Here is a 16036-nt window from a genome sequence, read left to right as displayed (position 1 = left end):
TGTACTGCCCCTTTACCTAAATTGATTCCATTTAGGTAGTAATCTGCCTTCCTGTTCTTGCCACCAAAGTGGATAACCATACATTTATCCACATTAAACTGCATCTGCCATGCATCTGATCACTCACTTAACCTGTCCAGGTCACCCTGTAACATCCTCCTCACATTTCACCCTGCCACCCAGCTTTGTATCATCAGCAAATTTGCTAATGTTATTACTAATACCATCTTCTATATCATTAATATATATTGTAAAAAGCTGCGGTCCCAGCACTGATCCTTGCGGTACCCCACTGGTCACTGCCATTCCGAAAGGGAGCCGTTTATCACTACTCTTTGTTTCCTGTCAGCTAACCAACTTTCAATCCACGTTAGTACTTTGCCCCTAATACAATGCGCCCTAATTTTGCTCACTCATCCTCCTTATAATGCGGTGACCAGAACTGTACACAATACTCCAAGTGTGGCCGTACCAGAGTTTTGTACAGCTGCAGCATAACCTCCTGGTTCCGGAACTCAATCCCTCTATTAATAAAGGCCAAAACACTCCTTGCATTCTTAACAACCCTGTCAATCTGGGTGGCAACTTTCAGGCATATGCCAATGTGTATGCACACTAGTGTAATTTTGTTGGAGCAAAACTTCATTCATGTCTGAAATAGACAAGTATTAAATATACATTTAGAATGTCTAAACAGTTTTTAACTCAAGATTTCATTGGATTGACTGGATAATCATATTAGGTAAAAACAATGACTGCAGATACTGGAAGGCAGAGTTTAGATTAGAGTGGTGCTGGAAAAGCACAGCAGTTCAGGCAGCATCTGAGGAGCAGCAAAATCGACGTTTCGGGCAAAAGTCCTTCATCAGGAATAAAGGCAGAGAGCCTGAAGGGTGGAGATTCATATTAACCTTTCAAGTTCTTTGCATTCTCTTGTTTTACTTATAGTTTGTCATGATGACAGCAATTGGTTCTGTATCAACCAGGTCTAACCATACAATTTACTGTGGAACGCTGAGCACACTGGAAAAATGTAATGCCAAGTTAATCCTGTATAAGATATATTTTGGTTTTCTTCCATCCTATTTTCTGAAGCAATTTACTTAAGACGATTTTTATGCAACAGACCACATTTAGATTTTGAAATGGGCAACATTTGCATGAAAGATGTAGATCCATTAACTGGGCTGCGCTATGATAGCCGTTAGTTTCAGGGGTCTGTGGAAGTCTTCAAGAAACTTGTGCTGTTCAAGTTTTAAAGGAATCTTAGGAGCAGCATAGAAGGAAATCATCCAGCCCATCATGTCTAATTTGGTTTTTTGAAAGAGCTGTCCAATTTAATTTCACACCTTGTCTTTTTCCCATAGCCTTGCAAATTAGTTGCCTTCAAGTACATACACATTTATGATTTTAAGATTTCAGTGGAATTTGCTTCCACTACCCTTTCAGGTCAAATGTTGCAGATTTTGGCGATCCACTTTGGATCTCTAGTTCTCTTTCATCCTTCAAGACAACAGCTCCTAACCTTTGACTCACTTTTCAGAAGAAACTGTTTCTTCCTATTTGCTCTATCAAAACTGCTCATTAATTGGACTACAGAGGAACCTTGATTTTCCAAATATCACTTATCCGAATTTCTGATTATCTGAACTAGATTACAAGATCTTGTAAAAATGTTACATCAAAGAGGTGAGTGAATACGGATTACCTGTACTGAAGAACATGTGAAAATGCTGGCAAAAACAAAGAAACACTAGCACCACAAGCATCAGCGACTGGATAGTATTTACGTAAGGGTTAGTTACACGGCCCTTTGCAAAAGTAAATGCTTTATTTCCATCATTTTATTGGGCTGTTCATGAAAAAAGGTGGAGAAAGTAAACACGTGCAAGACGGTGCTTCTGTCTTTCGCGACACAGTTCAATGGAAACTGACAAACGCTTGTGATTGTAGAAGCTGTTCGGGACCTTGTTTAATGCTGGGATTTCATATATTTATGTGATGGTTAGGGTTTAGTCCTTAGTTTAATCTGCAATTTGCAGAATGCAAAGATTAGGTTGTTTAATTAGCAGACTCATTCAAATTATAGATTTAAACTCTCCAATAGAGCACAGCATTACTTCAGTATGGCTTCCCTTGTTTAAGGTCAAATCTTTTATTTGAATGATCAATTATCCGAATGAAATACTACCCGCCCATCTCATTCGGATAATCGAGGTTCCTCTGTACTACTATAGCTTTCTCTATAACCACCTCTGCTCCAAGAACAATCCCCACCTCTCCAATTCATCAGTATCCCTAGTGTTTTCCTGTTATATTTTCTCTACCCTCTCCAAGGACTAGATAGCAGAGACATTTATTATTTGTCAGAGTGGAAAGGTTATTTGGGGTACTAAGTAAAATCACAAAAAGGCAAATTTAAAAATGCAGTGAAGTTTTCACAGTAATCTGGTACATACTCAAGGGGAGACTTAAACCCTGGGATTATTGGAGATTGCTGCAATAATGTGACTTTGGGTCTCTGTAGAAGGATTAATTAAGGTTGTCCAAAGCCATTCATTATCCTAAACATGTTTATTCAGTGACTGGTACTTTGCTATAAACTGCAAAACATTGGATATTGTTTCCCTTACCTTTGATCTGTTCTAAGCTTGCATTAGCAGCGAAGAAGATTAATAATGAACCCACATAAATCATGTAGCAGTCCTAAGGAGAGAAATGTAGAAATATTCAGTAGCAGTCCTAAGGAGAGAAATGTGGACATATTCAGGACCAAGTAAAGATTGTTAAAATGCGTTTGTGTCCCTTTCTTTGATCTTAACATTTTGATAAGAGGTTAAAAAGATATGTAGGTATTCAAACACATAGAGTAGGAAAAGAAGGAAGATAACTTTATAAAAGTGATTTCAGCTTTAACAAGAGTATTATGTCCAATTCTGACCGATATATTTTAGAAAGGACATGAAAACTTTCGAGGGTGCAGAAAAGACGAGCAAAATGGTCCCAATGATTACAGACCTCAGTTAACTTGGATAAATTCGTGAAGCTGGCATTCCTGTTAGAAAAGGGTATTTGATGGAGGTGCTCAAAGAGATGTCTAAGCAGTAAATGGAGAAACCATTCTCACAAGCAGATTCAAGACCTAGAGGACACTGAATTAGGGCAGTTTGCAAAAGAATTAATGTCAACATAAGCTTTATTACCCAATGAATTATTATGATTCAGAATGCTTTACCAGTGAGTGGAGAAAGATTCATTTGTGGTTTTCAGAAGAGAAGTGGATAATTTTCCAAGGAGGGAGAATTTGCAGGACTACCAAGGAAATGGGACAAGCTGAGTGGTTCTCAGTCAATAGAGGATCAAATGGTTTATTTTAGAGTTTTGTAGCCATTATATGATTCAAGATATCTGCTTTCAGTTGATACACTGTACATTTGAGTGCTAATCCAGAAATTTAAGCATATAATCTGCACTGACACTCTTGCACTGTACTACTGAGAGTTGTTCTTGAAATGTTGATTTATCTGGGTGATGTAAAATATACCATAGTTCTAAAGAAGAGGAGTAGAACTGACGAATATGTAGCGAGTGGCACAAATATAAAGGAGACAGCTTTTGAACTGTGAATTCTGTTCAACAATAAGCGCAATGCAAGTTCTACCTTTAGTACAGACAAATCCCAAATCCAGAATGTCATCTAGATTCTCTTCCAAGTGCTTTGGCTTTGACAGATTGTTGTTCCTGGGTCACAATCTTGGAAGTCATTACCGAATAGTACTGTAGAAGAGTCTTCACTGAATGCATAAGAAGTTGCTCACCACCATCTCCTCAAGACCAACAAGTGATCTTAACAAATGTTGACCAGTTGCTCAACATATTCACGGTGGAATTTATAGATGAAAGAGTCTGGTGAAGAGTCACTGGACTCAAAACAGTAACTCTGCTTTCTTCCTACAAATGTTGCCAGACCTGCTGAGTTTCACTAGCAATTTCTGTTTTCGTTTTGGAATTTATCAATTCTGGGCACTGAGGGAATCGAGCGCTGTAATATATAAATACTGATGGAAAGGAATTGAGGTGAAAGATTGACAATGATTTTATTAAGTAGTAGAGGAACCTTGAGGATTACGGCCTCCTGCACACACGCATTGGAAACAAAGGTAACTACAAAAAACACTATCAACACAAAATAAAAATAAATTATATGATGGTTTGAAAGAACTGGTAAGACTAAGATAATAATTCAAAGGAAATATTTCTTCTATTTCTTATGTGATGATATTAAACTAATCATGAGATATTGAGAATTTCCAACTGCTGCAGCAAAGCTAATGGTATAACCTTGTGAGGAAGGATAAGCCAGCTTGTATCTTTATAAGCCTCCATCGCAACAAACATTTTTTATTTCTTTATGATATACAGCTATATCACACATCAGTTAAAAATGTGATAAATTAGATTAAAATGAATGAGGCAATTATATGGTTCTCTTGATTGAAAAATATCATGTTTTTACACACTAAACAAAAGAAAAAACAATAAAGATGCACCAGTAACACACACAAGTTTAAAAGGGGAGAAGGTGTCTCGAATGGATAGAGTAAGTGCTACAGTTCAAAGATTCTGAGTCCTTGAGATGTTTGATTTTTAATTTAAGACCACTGTTTTTTTAAATTTTTGCCTTGTGTCCTCAGCAATGGTGAAATTTATAGATATCTTTGAGTTCTTGATGAATGGCAGTTTTCCACTTTTTTTCAGCTTGTGCTGTTCTCTGAGATGAGGAGAAGCCACCAGGGGGAGAGAGGCAACCTACTGGTTATGGTGGTATGAATCTATCATACTATCTCTCTGCTACTGAAAAAGCGACTGATGAAATATAGTTCATTTATACGTTCTCAAGTCTGGCTCCACTGTCTTTCAAATTTGCACAGTTGCAAGCAACCTCTGATGTCTAATGTGTGCCCTTATATCATTGTGAATTAAAACTGGAGAGCTGAATAACTCTATGCTGACTCAATTGACTAGTTTCAATGTCTAGACAAAATGGTAATTTCAGTGCAGATAATTTGATTTATTCCACATCGTGTCCTGGATGTGCTTCAATTATAGTTAGATAATCATGTCATCCATTTTAGTTCAATATGTATCTTTTTATTTTAATCCATTAAAGGTCTTGGGTATAACAGTCATAATGGAAGTTGAAAACTGGTTGTCCATATTTACCGTTATTGCAACATTTCTGTATCGCGAACACTTGTTCTTGGGGTTGCCATCTTCTCCAAATTTTGATGCTTCATTGCTCATTTCTATAATCCAGTTCAATAACATAAGCTTGATTTCCAGGTGGTTGGTGGGTATGCCACCTGTAGAATATCTGGAGTTGTCTCTTGCACCTCACTCTCCCTTAACTTAAAAAACCCAATTGGACACATCAAGATTTGTAACTTGGTCCTATTTCTTTGATCTTCCAGTGGTTAATTCTATACTGAACTCAGTTGTTTGTCCCTTGTGTCTGCTATGGTATATTTACCCTTCCCTTTTCCTTTTGATTTGGGGATAGCTTTCTCCCCCACCTGTTTCACTGTCTTTCTCTTTTCACTACTGCTATCTGGTGGCTTTTCCGTTTCTGCTGTATTCTCCTGTGGCTCATTCACTAAGTGTGGCTCTACTTTCATGTTCTCCTGCTCTGTTCAATTACAACAATTAAAAGACATTTGAATAGATACATGAATAGGAAATGTTTGGAGGGATATAGGCCTCCGGGTGCTCTGGTTTCCTCCCACAGTCTAAAGATGTGCCGGTCAGGTGAATTGGCCATGTTAAATTGCCCATTGTGTTAGGTGCATTCATCAGAGGGAAATGGGTCTGGGTGGGTTACTCTGCAGAGGGTCAGTGTGGACTTGTTGGGCCGAAGGGCCTGATTCCACACTGTAGGAAATCTAATCTTAGCCCTGTTTAATTCAAACTAGCCATTCCTGGGCCAGCCTGAATGTTGTGAGCTTCAATACTCAGTAGAGGGTTTCCAAAACTTTCTCAGGTCCTTGTCCCTTTACTGCTTCCTATTGGCTTGATTCAAATGCCCTTTGAGTTATTCCAACCAGTTGTGGGGCTTCTGGACCTTTCCCACTTCCCAGTTACTTTACCACTTGCTTTCTATAGCCTTTCCAGTCTCTCTCAGCTATAGTTTTCAGTTTGAAGGGTATGCCAGCCAAATCATTCCCCAATGCAGGATCTATGCTTAGCAATGGGAAGCTTGGCATTACCCCTAACTGTTACCAGACTTGTTACAAGTTCTCTCCACAAGTAAGCTTTAAGCAGTAGAACCTCTTTACTCTTTCTCATTATCAGTACACTGGAATTTACTTTGCTTTCAGTGGAAAATCTTTTATCGTCAGGTTTGTGACTGCCCTGTGTCTTGATGAATGCAAATTTTTCTCCCTGACTGATTGAAGAAGTTAGTGGTCAATGTTCCTTTAGCACAAGCTCCTGACAACTAAGTGGTCAATTGTCATACCTAAGCAGATTCTGGATCAGTGGTGCTGGAAGAGCACAGCAATTCAGGCAGCATCCGAGGAGCTTCGAAATCGACGTTTCGGGCAAAAGCCCTTCATCAGGAATAAAGGCAGAGAGCCTGAAGCGTGGAGAGGTAAGCTAGAGGAGGGTGGGGTTGGGGATAGAATAGCATAGAGTACAATAGGTCAGTGGGGGAGGAGATGAAGGTGATAGGTCAGGGAGGAGAGGGTGGAGTGGTTAGATGGAAAAGGAGTTGGGCAGGTCGGACAAGTCCGGACAAGTCAAGGGGATCGTGTTGCTGGAGGTTAGAAACTAGGATGAGGTGGGGGAAGGGGAAATGAGGAAGCTGTTGAAATCCACATTGATGCCCTGGGGTTGAAGTGTTCCGAGGCGGAAGATGAGGCATTCTTCCTCCAGGCGTGTGGTGGTGAAGGAGCGGGGGTGAAGGAGGCCCAGGACCTCCATGTCCTCGGCAGAGTGGGAGGGGGAGTTGAAATGTTGAGCCACGGGGCGGTTTGGTTGATTGGTGCGGGTGTCTCGGAGATGTTCCCTAAAGCGCTCTGCTAGGAGGCGCCCAGTCTCCCCAATGTAGAGGAGACCTAAGCAGATGCTGACTATCTTGAATATTACAGACATCAAGCTTTCAGCCTGCATTTTTGCTTTAACAAAGAACATTGTGTATGCCGCTTTGTCAGAACCTGGGTTAGTAATATTCAGAGTAAGGAGAAAGTGAGGTCTGCAGATGCTGGAGATCAAAGTTGAAACTTTATTGCTGGAACAGCACAGCAGGTCAGGCAGCATCCAGGGAACAGGAGATTCGACGTTTCGGGCACAGGCCCTTCTTCAGGAAATTCCTGAAGAAGGGCCTGTGCCCGAAACGTCGAATCTCCTGTTCCCTGGATGCTGCCTGACCTGCTGTGCTGTTCCAGCAATAAAGTTTCAACAATATTCAGAGTAAACCCATCGAATTAGGGAAAGTAGGAACAAAAGTCGGTAGTGTCTCAATTTAATGTCTCATCCAAAAGACTGCAACATTGCCTCAGTATTGCACTGGGATGGTGTCAATGTAAATTATGTGCTCAAGTCTCTCCAGGGGGACCCACTGAACCACAGATGATACATATGATGGAGTCAATGAAATACCTCTCCTTAAGGATGCTGATACAATAGATTGCTTTTATTAGACCTGTTGCATTTTTTGTATTTAAAAGAAAATCATATCTACCTGCAGTAGTAAAAATTCCACCGATTATGCCGCAAAGGCGAATGAGAAACTGGCTGGTGGGCATTCCTTTTTCAGATATCAGGATCTTAAGAGAGCTTATGTCATATTTCAGCAGAATTCCTGGTATTTCATACCTCTTTCTTCTCCCTGTTAGTTCTTTTCCCTGCAATTAAAAACTTGGATGAATAGTTGAATTTTTGGATAAATTGTGTTGTTGCATGATATAATGTGGAAACAGCACATCAACTCCTCCTGTAAACAAGACCAGGGCAATGGGTGTTTGGAGGAAACACTCGAGATATTTGTGAACTTGTTAGCTAACAGAAATGTTCTGATCCCAGATGGTAGTAAAATGGGACAGGACAGATCCCAAATCTGACTTGATATGCTGTAAGTTTTGTTTTATTTTTGATTACTGTGGAAGTCAGTCACTGAACACATTCAGAAAAGGCTGCCATTATCCTGTTAACAAAAGAACATACATGTTTATTGCACACTGGACAAACATGAACTAAAGCAAGACTCACTCCTTTTATCCCACAACAACTTGCAGACACCCAACCTCTGTGAAATGCCACCACCACTTTAACTAGCTTTTTTGGCAAATTTCTCTATTCATTTGAAGGTTTTTTTCCTTTAATTAATGCCTCTTTCTGAGCCCCTTAAACAAATTGTTAACTTAACTTGTTTATTTGGCAGGGTGGCTCAGTGGTTAGCGCCACTGCCTCACAGCACCAGGACACGGGTTTAATTCCCACCTCTGGCAGCTGTCTGTGTGGAGTTTGCGCGTTCTTCCTGTGTTGCCGTGGGTTTTCTCCGGGTGCTCTGGTTTCCTCCCACAGTCCAAAGATGTGCAGGCCAAGTGAATTGGCCATGCCAAATTGCCCATAGTATTAGGTACATTAGTCAGGGGTAAATATAGTATAGAAGAATTGGTTTGGGTGGGTTACTCTTTGGAGTGTCAGTGTGGACCTGTTGGGCCAAATAGCCTGCTTCCATACTGTAGGGAATCTAAGTCCTTAACGTGTTCCTGAGCAAGCAAATTGAACATTGGAACATAAGCCATTCAGGTAATAAGGCCTGTTCCGCCATTCCCTCATGTTAGATCAATGTACATCTGCATCTTAACACTATTTATCCAGTTTGTTACAGAACTGTTAAAAACCTGGTCTTAGAAACCAACATCTTAGTTTTGATATGTTCAGTTGACCTCCCGCAGATATTTGAAGGGATTTCCAGATATCCACTATGCTTTGAGTGAGAGGGTGCTTCCTGAATTTGTCACAAGATGCCTTAACTTTAGTTTAAAGCAAATCAGGGAATTTCTCCCCAGCTTCCTGGTCAATATTTATCTCTGTCAGCATCACAAAGGACCAGACTGTCTGATCGTCATCACACGGAGATTTTTGTGGGAGCTTGTGAAGTGCAAGTTGGCAGCTGTCCTCTCTATCTTGCAACCATGACTATATTTCAGAAGTATTACTTTGGCCATGCACTTTGGAATGGCTTGAGATTGTTAAAAGTGTGATATAATATTATTTAAACTGAGAAAGCTGCAGCAAAGTGGGATTTAAGAGTCCTCAAGTCACAAGAGTTTGCAGATAATAGGGAAAGCAGCTGGAATGTTGGTGGAGAGATGTGAGTCTGATATTCTTGGTCTGGCACGGATGGTGGTGGAGGAGTATTGGCCCAGCAGCAAAAGTGGCACTTGAGGACCGGCAACTTTGATGTGGCTCTGGTATAGACAGCTGCAAAGCAGTTGTGGAGGGATGGTGGTGCAGGCGGGGTTGGATGGTGATGAGCTGGCTCGGTTCTGATGGCCTCTCTTCAAGCTACATTTTTCTCTTTTTTTCTAATTCTTAAATTATTCAAAATGGTGCTGTTTCGTGGTGACAAGTTAAAGATTTTCACCGTATATTAAAATATTTTGAGTGTAAAATATACATGAAAATAAAATCAAAATTGCTCCTGGAAAATCACACTTTATTGCAAAACGAATAGAGTATGAAAATAGGGAGGGATTGCTAAAACTATATGAGGCACTATTTAGATCATGACTGGAATATTCTTTAAAAACTTTTGATCCCCTTATCTAAGGAAAGATATTGGCATTAGACATAGTCCACAGAACGTTTACTAGTTTTCTCCCAGGTATGCTGGGACTGTCTTATGAGGAGAAGTTGAGTAGGTTGGGCCTGTCCTCGTTGGAAGAATGAGAGCCAATGTTCTTGAAATATTCAGACGACACAATAGTTTACTAAGGGGTTGTTCAAGTATGATTGAGTCATAGAGATGTACAGCACGGAAACAGACTCTTCAGTCCAACTCGTCCATGCCGACCAGATATCCCAACCCAATCTAATCCCACCTGCCAGCACCTGGCCCATATTCCTCCAAACCCTTTCTATTCATATACCCATTCAGATACCTTTTAAATGTTGCAATTGTACTAGCCTCCACCATTTCCTCTGGCAGCTCATTCCATTCACACACCATCCTCTTGAGTGAAAAAGTTGCCTCTCAGGTCTCTTTTATATCTTTCCCCTCTCACCCTAAACTTATGCCTTCTAGTTCTGAACTCCCCCCACCCCAGGGAAAAGACTTTGTCTATTTATCCTATCCATGCCCCTCATGATTTTATAAGGTAACGCCTCAGCCTCTGATGCTCCAGGGAAAACAGCCCCAGCCTACTCAACCTCTCCCTATAGCTTTCTGTCTAAGGGTAGAGAATCTTTGGAATTGTTTGCTGCAGAGGTTGAAGAGGTTGGGCCATTAAGTATATTCAAGGCTGAGTTAGACATTTCTAATTGAGGATTATGAGCTAAGCAAGACATGAGTAGACATGATGGGCCAAATGGTCTAACAGTTGCCTCAGAGTCAAACAATCGTAGGTTTTAGGTGCACTGAGGCTTGAGCACATAAACTCAGCTATACTGTTGAACATATCTTTCAGTTCTGTAGGTATCCTTGTATTGCAAGGAACATGGCAATCAATTTACACAATGTAACCTCCCACAAAGTTAAAAATCACACAACACCAGGTTATAGTCCAACAGCTTTAATTGGAAGCACACTAGTTTTTGGAGCAACGCTCCTTCATCAGGTGATTGTCAACTGATCACCTGATAAAGGAGCGGCACTCCGAAAGCTAGTGTGCTTCCAATTAAAGCTGTTGGACTATAACCTGGTATTGTGTGATTTTTAACATTGTACACCCCAGTCCAACACCGGCATCTCCAAATCATAACCTTCCACAGGCAGCCATTGTAATGAGTACAATGTCAGATAACCTGTTCAAGTGATGTAGACTGGAGCATGAATATTGGCCAATCAAGCAAGTACTCTTGCTTTTCTTCAAATTATTCCCTGTCAACCACTTGGATGGAAGGATCCCACAGACTAAGTTTACGTGTCATCCAATCGGCATCACCTCCGACAGTGCAACATGGAATTCCCAAAGCAGAAACAGGTAATTCGGGTCCAACTCTTCTATGTCAGTGTTTATGCTTCACACACGCTTTCTTCCAGCCCTCTTCATCTCACCTTTCAACATAATCTTCTAGAAATTAATCTCACTGCTTTGCACTTCCCATGGCTTTGTTAACATACTCTGTTACTTTTAATGATTTATGGATCTCTATTTCCAGATCCCTTTGCAGCACTACTCAATTTGGGTTGTTAAATAGTTATGATTTAAAATAAACCATAAAAATAAATCATATAGCCAGGCATGAAATCAATTTTCATTTACTTTCTGTTGAAAGGCTTGTCAGTATTTGTTCCCTTGACATCAATCGCGAATGCATCTGTACATTTAATTAATATTTTATTCAAAAAGGTAAAGCATATCCAAGGATGCTTAGGTATCCCTGTCAGCAGCCTAAGAGCATATTAACTTTTTATATTGTACAGATCTCTGTGCAGTAAGTAGCAACACTTGATGAAGTGGTATTTTCTAATCGTTTTCTAGTTGATCATGGGAAAATAAATCATGCAAAGAGTTGCAAAGAACGCATGATAGAGGAAATATTATGCACACTGGACACAGGAACTACAGCGTCTCTGGAATACCCACAATTTTCCTTGAACCAGGGAGTGAGCAGGCCAAAAGATAAATACAGTGCATAGTCAAGGGTCTGGATGCCGAAATCTGCAGCAAAGTACAGGCCATTTATTTCAAATGGTTGCATTCATAATCAATGGGGCGGTGGGGAATTGGTGGTGATGGTGGGTTGGCTGCAGAGGAGCTATTTGATTACATTGACCTGCTGGCAGACCACCCCCCTCACCTCCAGGGCTCCAAACAGTCCTTCTAGGCAAGACAGAGGTTCACCTACCTCTCCTCCAACCTACTTTACTGTATCCGGTGCTCCCGATGTGGTCTTCTCTACATCAGGGAGACCAAACGTAAACTAAGGGAATGTTTCACCGAGCATCTCAGCCGGGCCCACAGGGCTGACCTGACTTCCCAGTCACCACTTATTTCAATTCCCCTTCCCACTCCCTTTCCGACATGACCATCCTTGGTCTCCTCCATTGCCACAACAAACCAAACTGCAAACTGGAAGAACAACACCTCATCTTCCACCTGTGCAGCCTATAGCCCAGAGGACACAACATTGAGTTTTCCAATCTTAAATAACCTCCCTTCCCATTCCCCAATTCCCTTTCCAGTGAACCCCCGATCCCCTCCATTTCTCTCACCGACCCTTCTTTCAGCTACCAACCAGGTTCATTCCTCCATTGACCAACCAGGCTGTACCTTTCACTTGTGGTCACAAATCACTATCTCACCACTCTGCCCCTCTCCCCTTCCAAACAACCCCCCCCACCGCCCCCCGTCTTTATCTGCAGCTCCCCTTAGCCCTACCCCAGTTTTGAAGAAGGGTTATAGCCTAAACATTGAATTCTCCACCTCCTGATGCAGCCCGGCTTGCTGTGTTCTTCCAGCCTCATGCCTGTCTACTTTGGATTAGATACTGGCTTGATAAAATTCTGCCTTCATCTGTTGTGTTGGTTTTCACTCTCAGTCCTAATGTTTTAAATAGCTGTGCTATTGCATTCAATTTGATTGTCTTGACTCTGAGTTAATACTGAACTACCTCTTTTGACAAATAACCAGGACCTGTACAAATCACTATCCTGACTTGGAAATATATCACCATTCTTTCAGTAACGTTGGGTCAAAATCCTAGAACTCATGGACTGAAGTGGTTCAAGAAGACAACTCACCACCATCTTCGCAAGGATAGCAAGAGACAGGTAATAAATGCAGCCCACATTCCATGACTGATTTTAAAAAAGGCTTCAGTATGTCCACTTTGTGAACCGCTAGGCTTGAAACTGATTTTCTCACCTTCTCAGTGACTGAGTACTGATGGGTGTTTGTGGAGAACTTGATGGTGTTTATTTCAGTGGGTACCACGACGAGGAAATATTGAAACATGTGCATATCTGCAAAAAAGTGAAAGGCAACATTGGACACCGTGAATTTGCGACAAAGAAACCAAGTATGTTCTGGCAATTTGCAATTTAAAAAGGAAGCAGAACAGAAATTGTAGGAAACATCATCAGGTTAATCAGTACCTGACTGAAAAACAACATTGGAATTCTATTTAGAAGGTTATTCCAGACTTAGGATGTTCCAGAGTCCTTCACTTGTGAAATGCAGTGATTGATAACTGTAATGACAAACTGTGATGACACTATGGCTTTTAAAATGTTTCTTTGTCCTGTTTTCTTCAAAGACAGGTTTTGAGCTAGAGGTGATGAGTTATCTCTTCCAAGCCAATAAAGTAAATAGCTTGTGAGGCCCTGGGTAATTTTCAAGTTGGAACAATAGAAGCAGCCGAAATGGGTGGAGTCAGGCTCCCACAGTACCTGGGTTTTAGTTTAGCTTTCAGCAGTTCTTGGGGTTTGAAAGCTGGCTGTGGAGGCTGCTATAGATCTCTCTCTCAGCCAAAGTTAAAAGGTGAAGTTCTCTCTCTGCACCAGAATGTTCTCTTGGTGTTCTTTTCTCCTGGACTGGAGAAACATTGCATGTGAGAAAATCTATTTTATTGAATTTGCCTTTGCCAAAGGTGTGTATTTGGGATCTTTCCATATTGGAACAGCTTCTGTTTAGTAGTTAAATAATTTATTATCCTAAGTTTTCCAACAGAGTTAAAGTTGTACTTCTTCTTTCTTTTGTTTGTATTTTATCTGGGTATGAGAATAAAGCGTGTTTTGCGATAAGTTGAGTAGCGTAATCAATCAAATTACATCTGGAACACAGCACCTTACATTTGCCTTTATATAAGATAAATGTTAGGATGTAGGCTGTTTCCTTGATATATTTGGAGGGGGTTTCATTTGGTCCATAACAAAATACAGCAGTCATTTTGAGAAGAAAAAGTTTGCACAAGCGGCAAATAAGCTGGGGTGGGTGAGAGCAGCACATTATCGTGGGAAGTATATGTGTGTATGTGGACCTGACGGACACCTGGAAGTATTCTCCTTCGTGGGAAGGAGGCTGTAAAATCCTTGGAAAATAACTTAACTGAGACCAAGTAAAAATATTAAAACATTGGTGTTTATCTCTAGAGAGAGCCAATTGAAAATGATCTTTGAGAAGATTTGTAACTCAATCCACTGATTCCTCAGAAACAAACCCAAACAAGCAGACACAACGCAACCAAAATCTACAGCCACATTACTTTACATCAAAGACATATCAGAAATGACTTCCAGATTACTCAGACCCCTTGGCATCATGGTAGCCTACAGGCCTATCAACACACTTAAACAGCGATTAATGAACCTAAAGGATCCATTAGATACCACCAGCAAAACTAACATCATTTACAAAATACCTTGGAAGAACTGTAAAAAATACTACATCGGACAAACTAGCAAGAAACTTGCCACCAGACTACACGAAATCCAACTAGCCACCAAAAGACATGACCCACTATCACTAGTTTCCATACATACAGACAAAAAAGGACACCACTTTGACGGAGACAACACACACATCCTAGGACAGGCAAAACAAAGACACACACGAGGGAATTCTTAGAGGCATGGCATTCTAACCAGAACTCGCATCAATAAAGTTAAAAATCACACAACATCAGGTTATAATCCAACAGGTTTAATTGGAAGCACACTAGCTTTCTGAGCGTCGCTCCTTCATCAGGTGATAGAGGAGGGCTCAATCCTAACACAGAATTTATAGCAAAAATTTACAGTGTGATGTAACTGAAATTATACATTGAAAAATTGATTGTCTATTGAGTCTTTCATCTGTTTGAATACCATGATAGTTTCACTTCCTTCATGTGTAAATCACAAAACCTCTTTTTAAAAAGTTGCATTCTCAGGTTAGCTGTTAACAGTGGTGATAGCTAGACAATATGTTGAAGGTGTTGGCCCCCTGTGTTCTCTGTCTATGCCATGATGTTTAGACTGATTCTAATCTAAGTGAGATAACAGAGTTTTACATGAATGCATGCAGTTTTTGAGCAAAGTACAATGTAACCCTGTAAGTACAAATCCCCCCCCCCCACAAAATATATGTGTGTATGTGGGTCTTTGTCTGTGTGTGTGTGTGTCTGTCTGTCTGTCTGGTTTGGGGGTTGTGAGTGTGAGAAAGTGTATATGTGTGTGTATGTGGACCTGACGGACATCTGGAAGTACTCAGGGATCCCTCACAAGAACGGGGTACGATGCCCAACTCATCGACCACCAGTTCCGATGTGCCACAGCAAGGAACCGTAATGACCTCCTCAGGAGACAGACACGTGCTGCAACCGACAGGATACCCTTCGTTGTTCAGTATTTCCCAGGAGCTGAAAAATTACACCATGTTCTTCGTGACCTGCAACACATTATCCATGAGGATGAGCACCTCACCAAGACATTCCCCACACCTCCACTACTTGCCTTTAAACAAATGCCAGACCCAAACAGATCATTGTTCATAGCAAGCTGCCCGGCTATCAGGACAACTCCATACAACCCTGTCATGGTAGGCATTGCACCATTACGTGTGTGGACACCTCCCACCTTGTACATGGCAAGTACTCATGTGACTCAGCCAATGTTGTCTATCTTATACGTTGCAGGCAAGGATGCCCGGAGGCATGGTACATTGGGGAAACCGAGCAAAGGCTACGACAATGGATGAATGGGCACCGCACAACAATCAACAGACAGGAGTGTTCCCTCCCAGTTGGGGAATACTTCAGTGGTTCAGGACATTCGACCTCGGACCTTCGGGTGACCATCCTCCAAGGTGGACTTCAGGACAGGCAGCAG

At 41.1% G+C, this 16036-nt stretch overlaps 1 protein-coding gene across 4 annotated transcripts in view; it reads right to left on the bottom strand.

Moving 5' to 3' along the window:
* Window positions 1-16036, bottom strand: part of LOC122557719 (endoplasmic reticulum-Golgi intermediate compartment protein 2-like) — a 64629-nt gene that overhangs the window by 9885 nt on the left and 38708 nt on the right. For 3 of the 4 annotated variants that reach the window (XM_043705627.1, XM_043705626.1, XM_043705628.1), the window contains 3 exons: window positions 13095-13192; window positions 7739-7901; window positions 2634-2706 (listed from right to left, as the gene is read on the bottom strand). In XM_043705627.1, coding sequence (XP_043561562.1) covers window positions 2657-2706; window positions 7739-7901; window positions 13095-13192 — 311 coding nt within the window. In that variant the 3' untranslated portion in view covers window positions 2634-2656. The remainder of the gene's footprint in view (window positions 1-2633; window positions 2707-7738; window positions 7902-13094; window positions 13193-16036) is intronic. The other variant, XR_006313923.1, reaches the window with a different exon arrangement.

Source organism: Chiloscyllium plagiosum, chromosome 16 (assembly GCF_004010195.1).
Source record: "Chiloscyllium plagiosum isolate BGI_BamShark_2017 chromosome 16, ASM401019v2, whole genome shotgun sequence".
Taxonomy (NCBI): domain Eukaryota; kingdom Metazoa; phylum Chordata; class Chondrichthyes; order Orectolobiformes; family Hemiscylliidae; genus Chiloscyllium; species Chiloscyllium plagiosum.
Note: the sequence above shows the minus strand (reverse complement) of the source record. Positions and strands in the feature narration are given on the sequence as shown.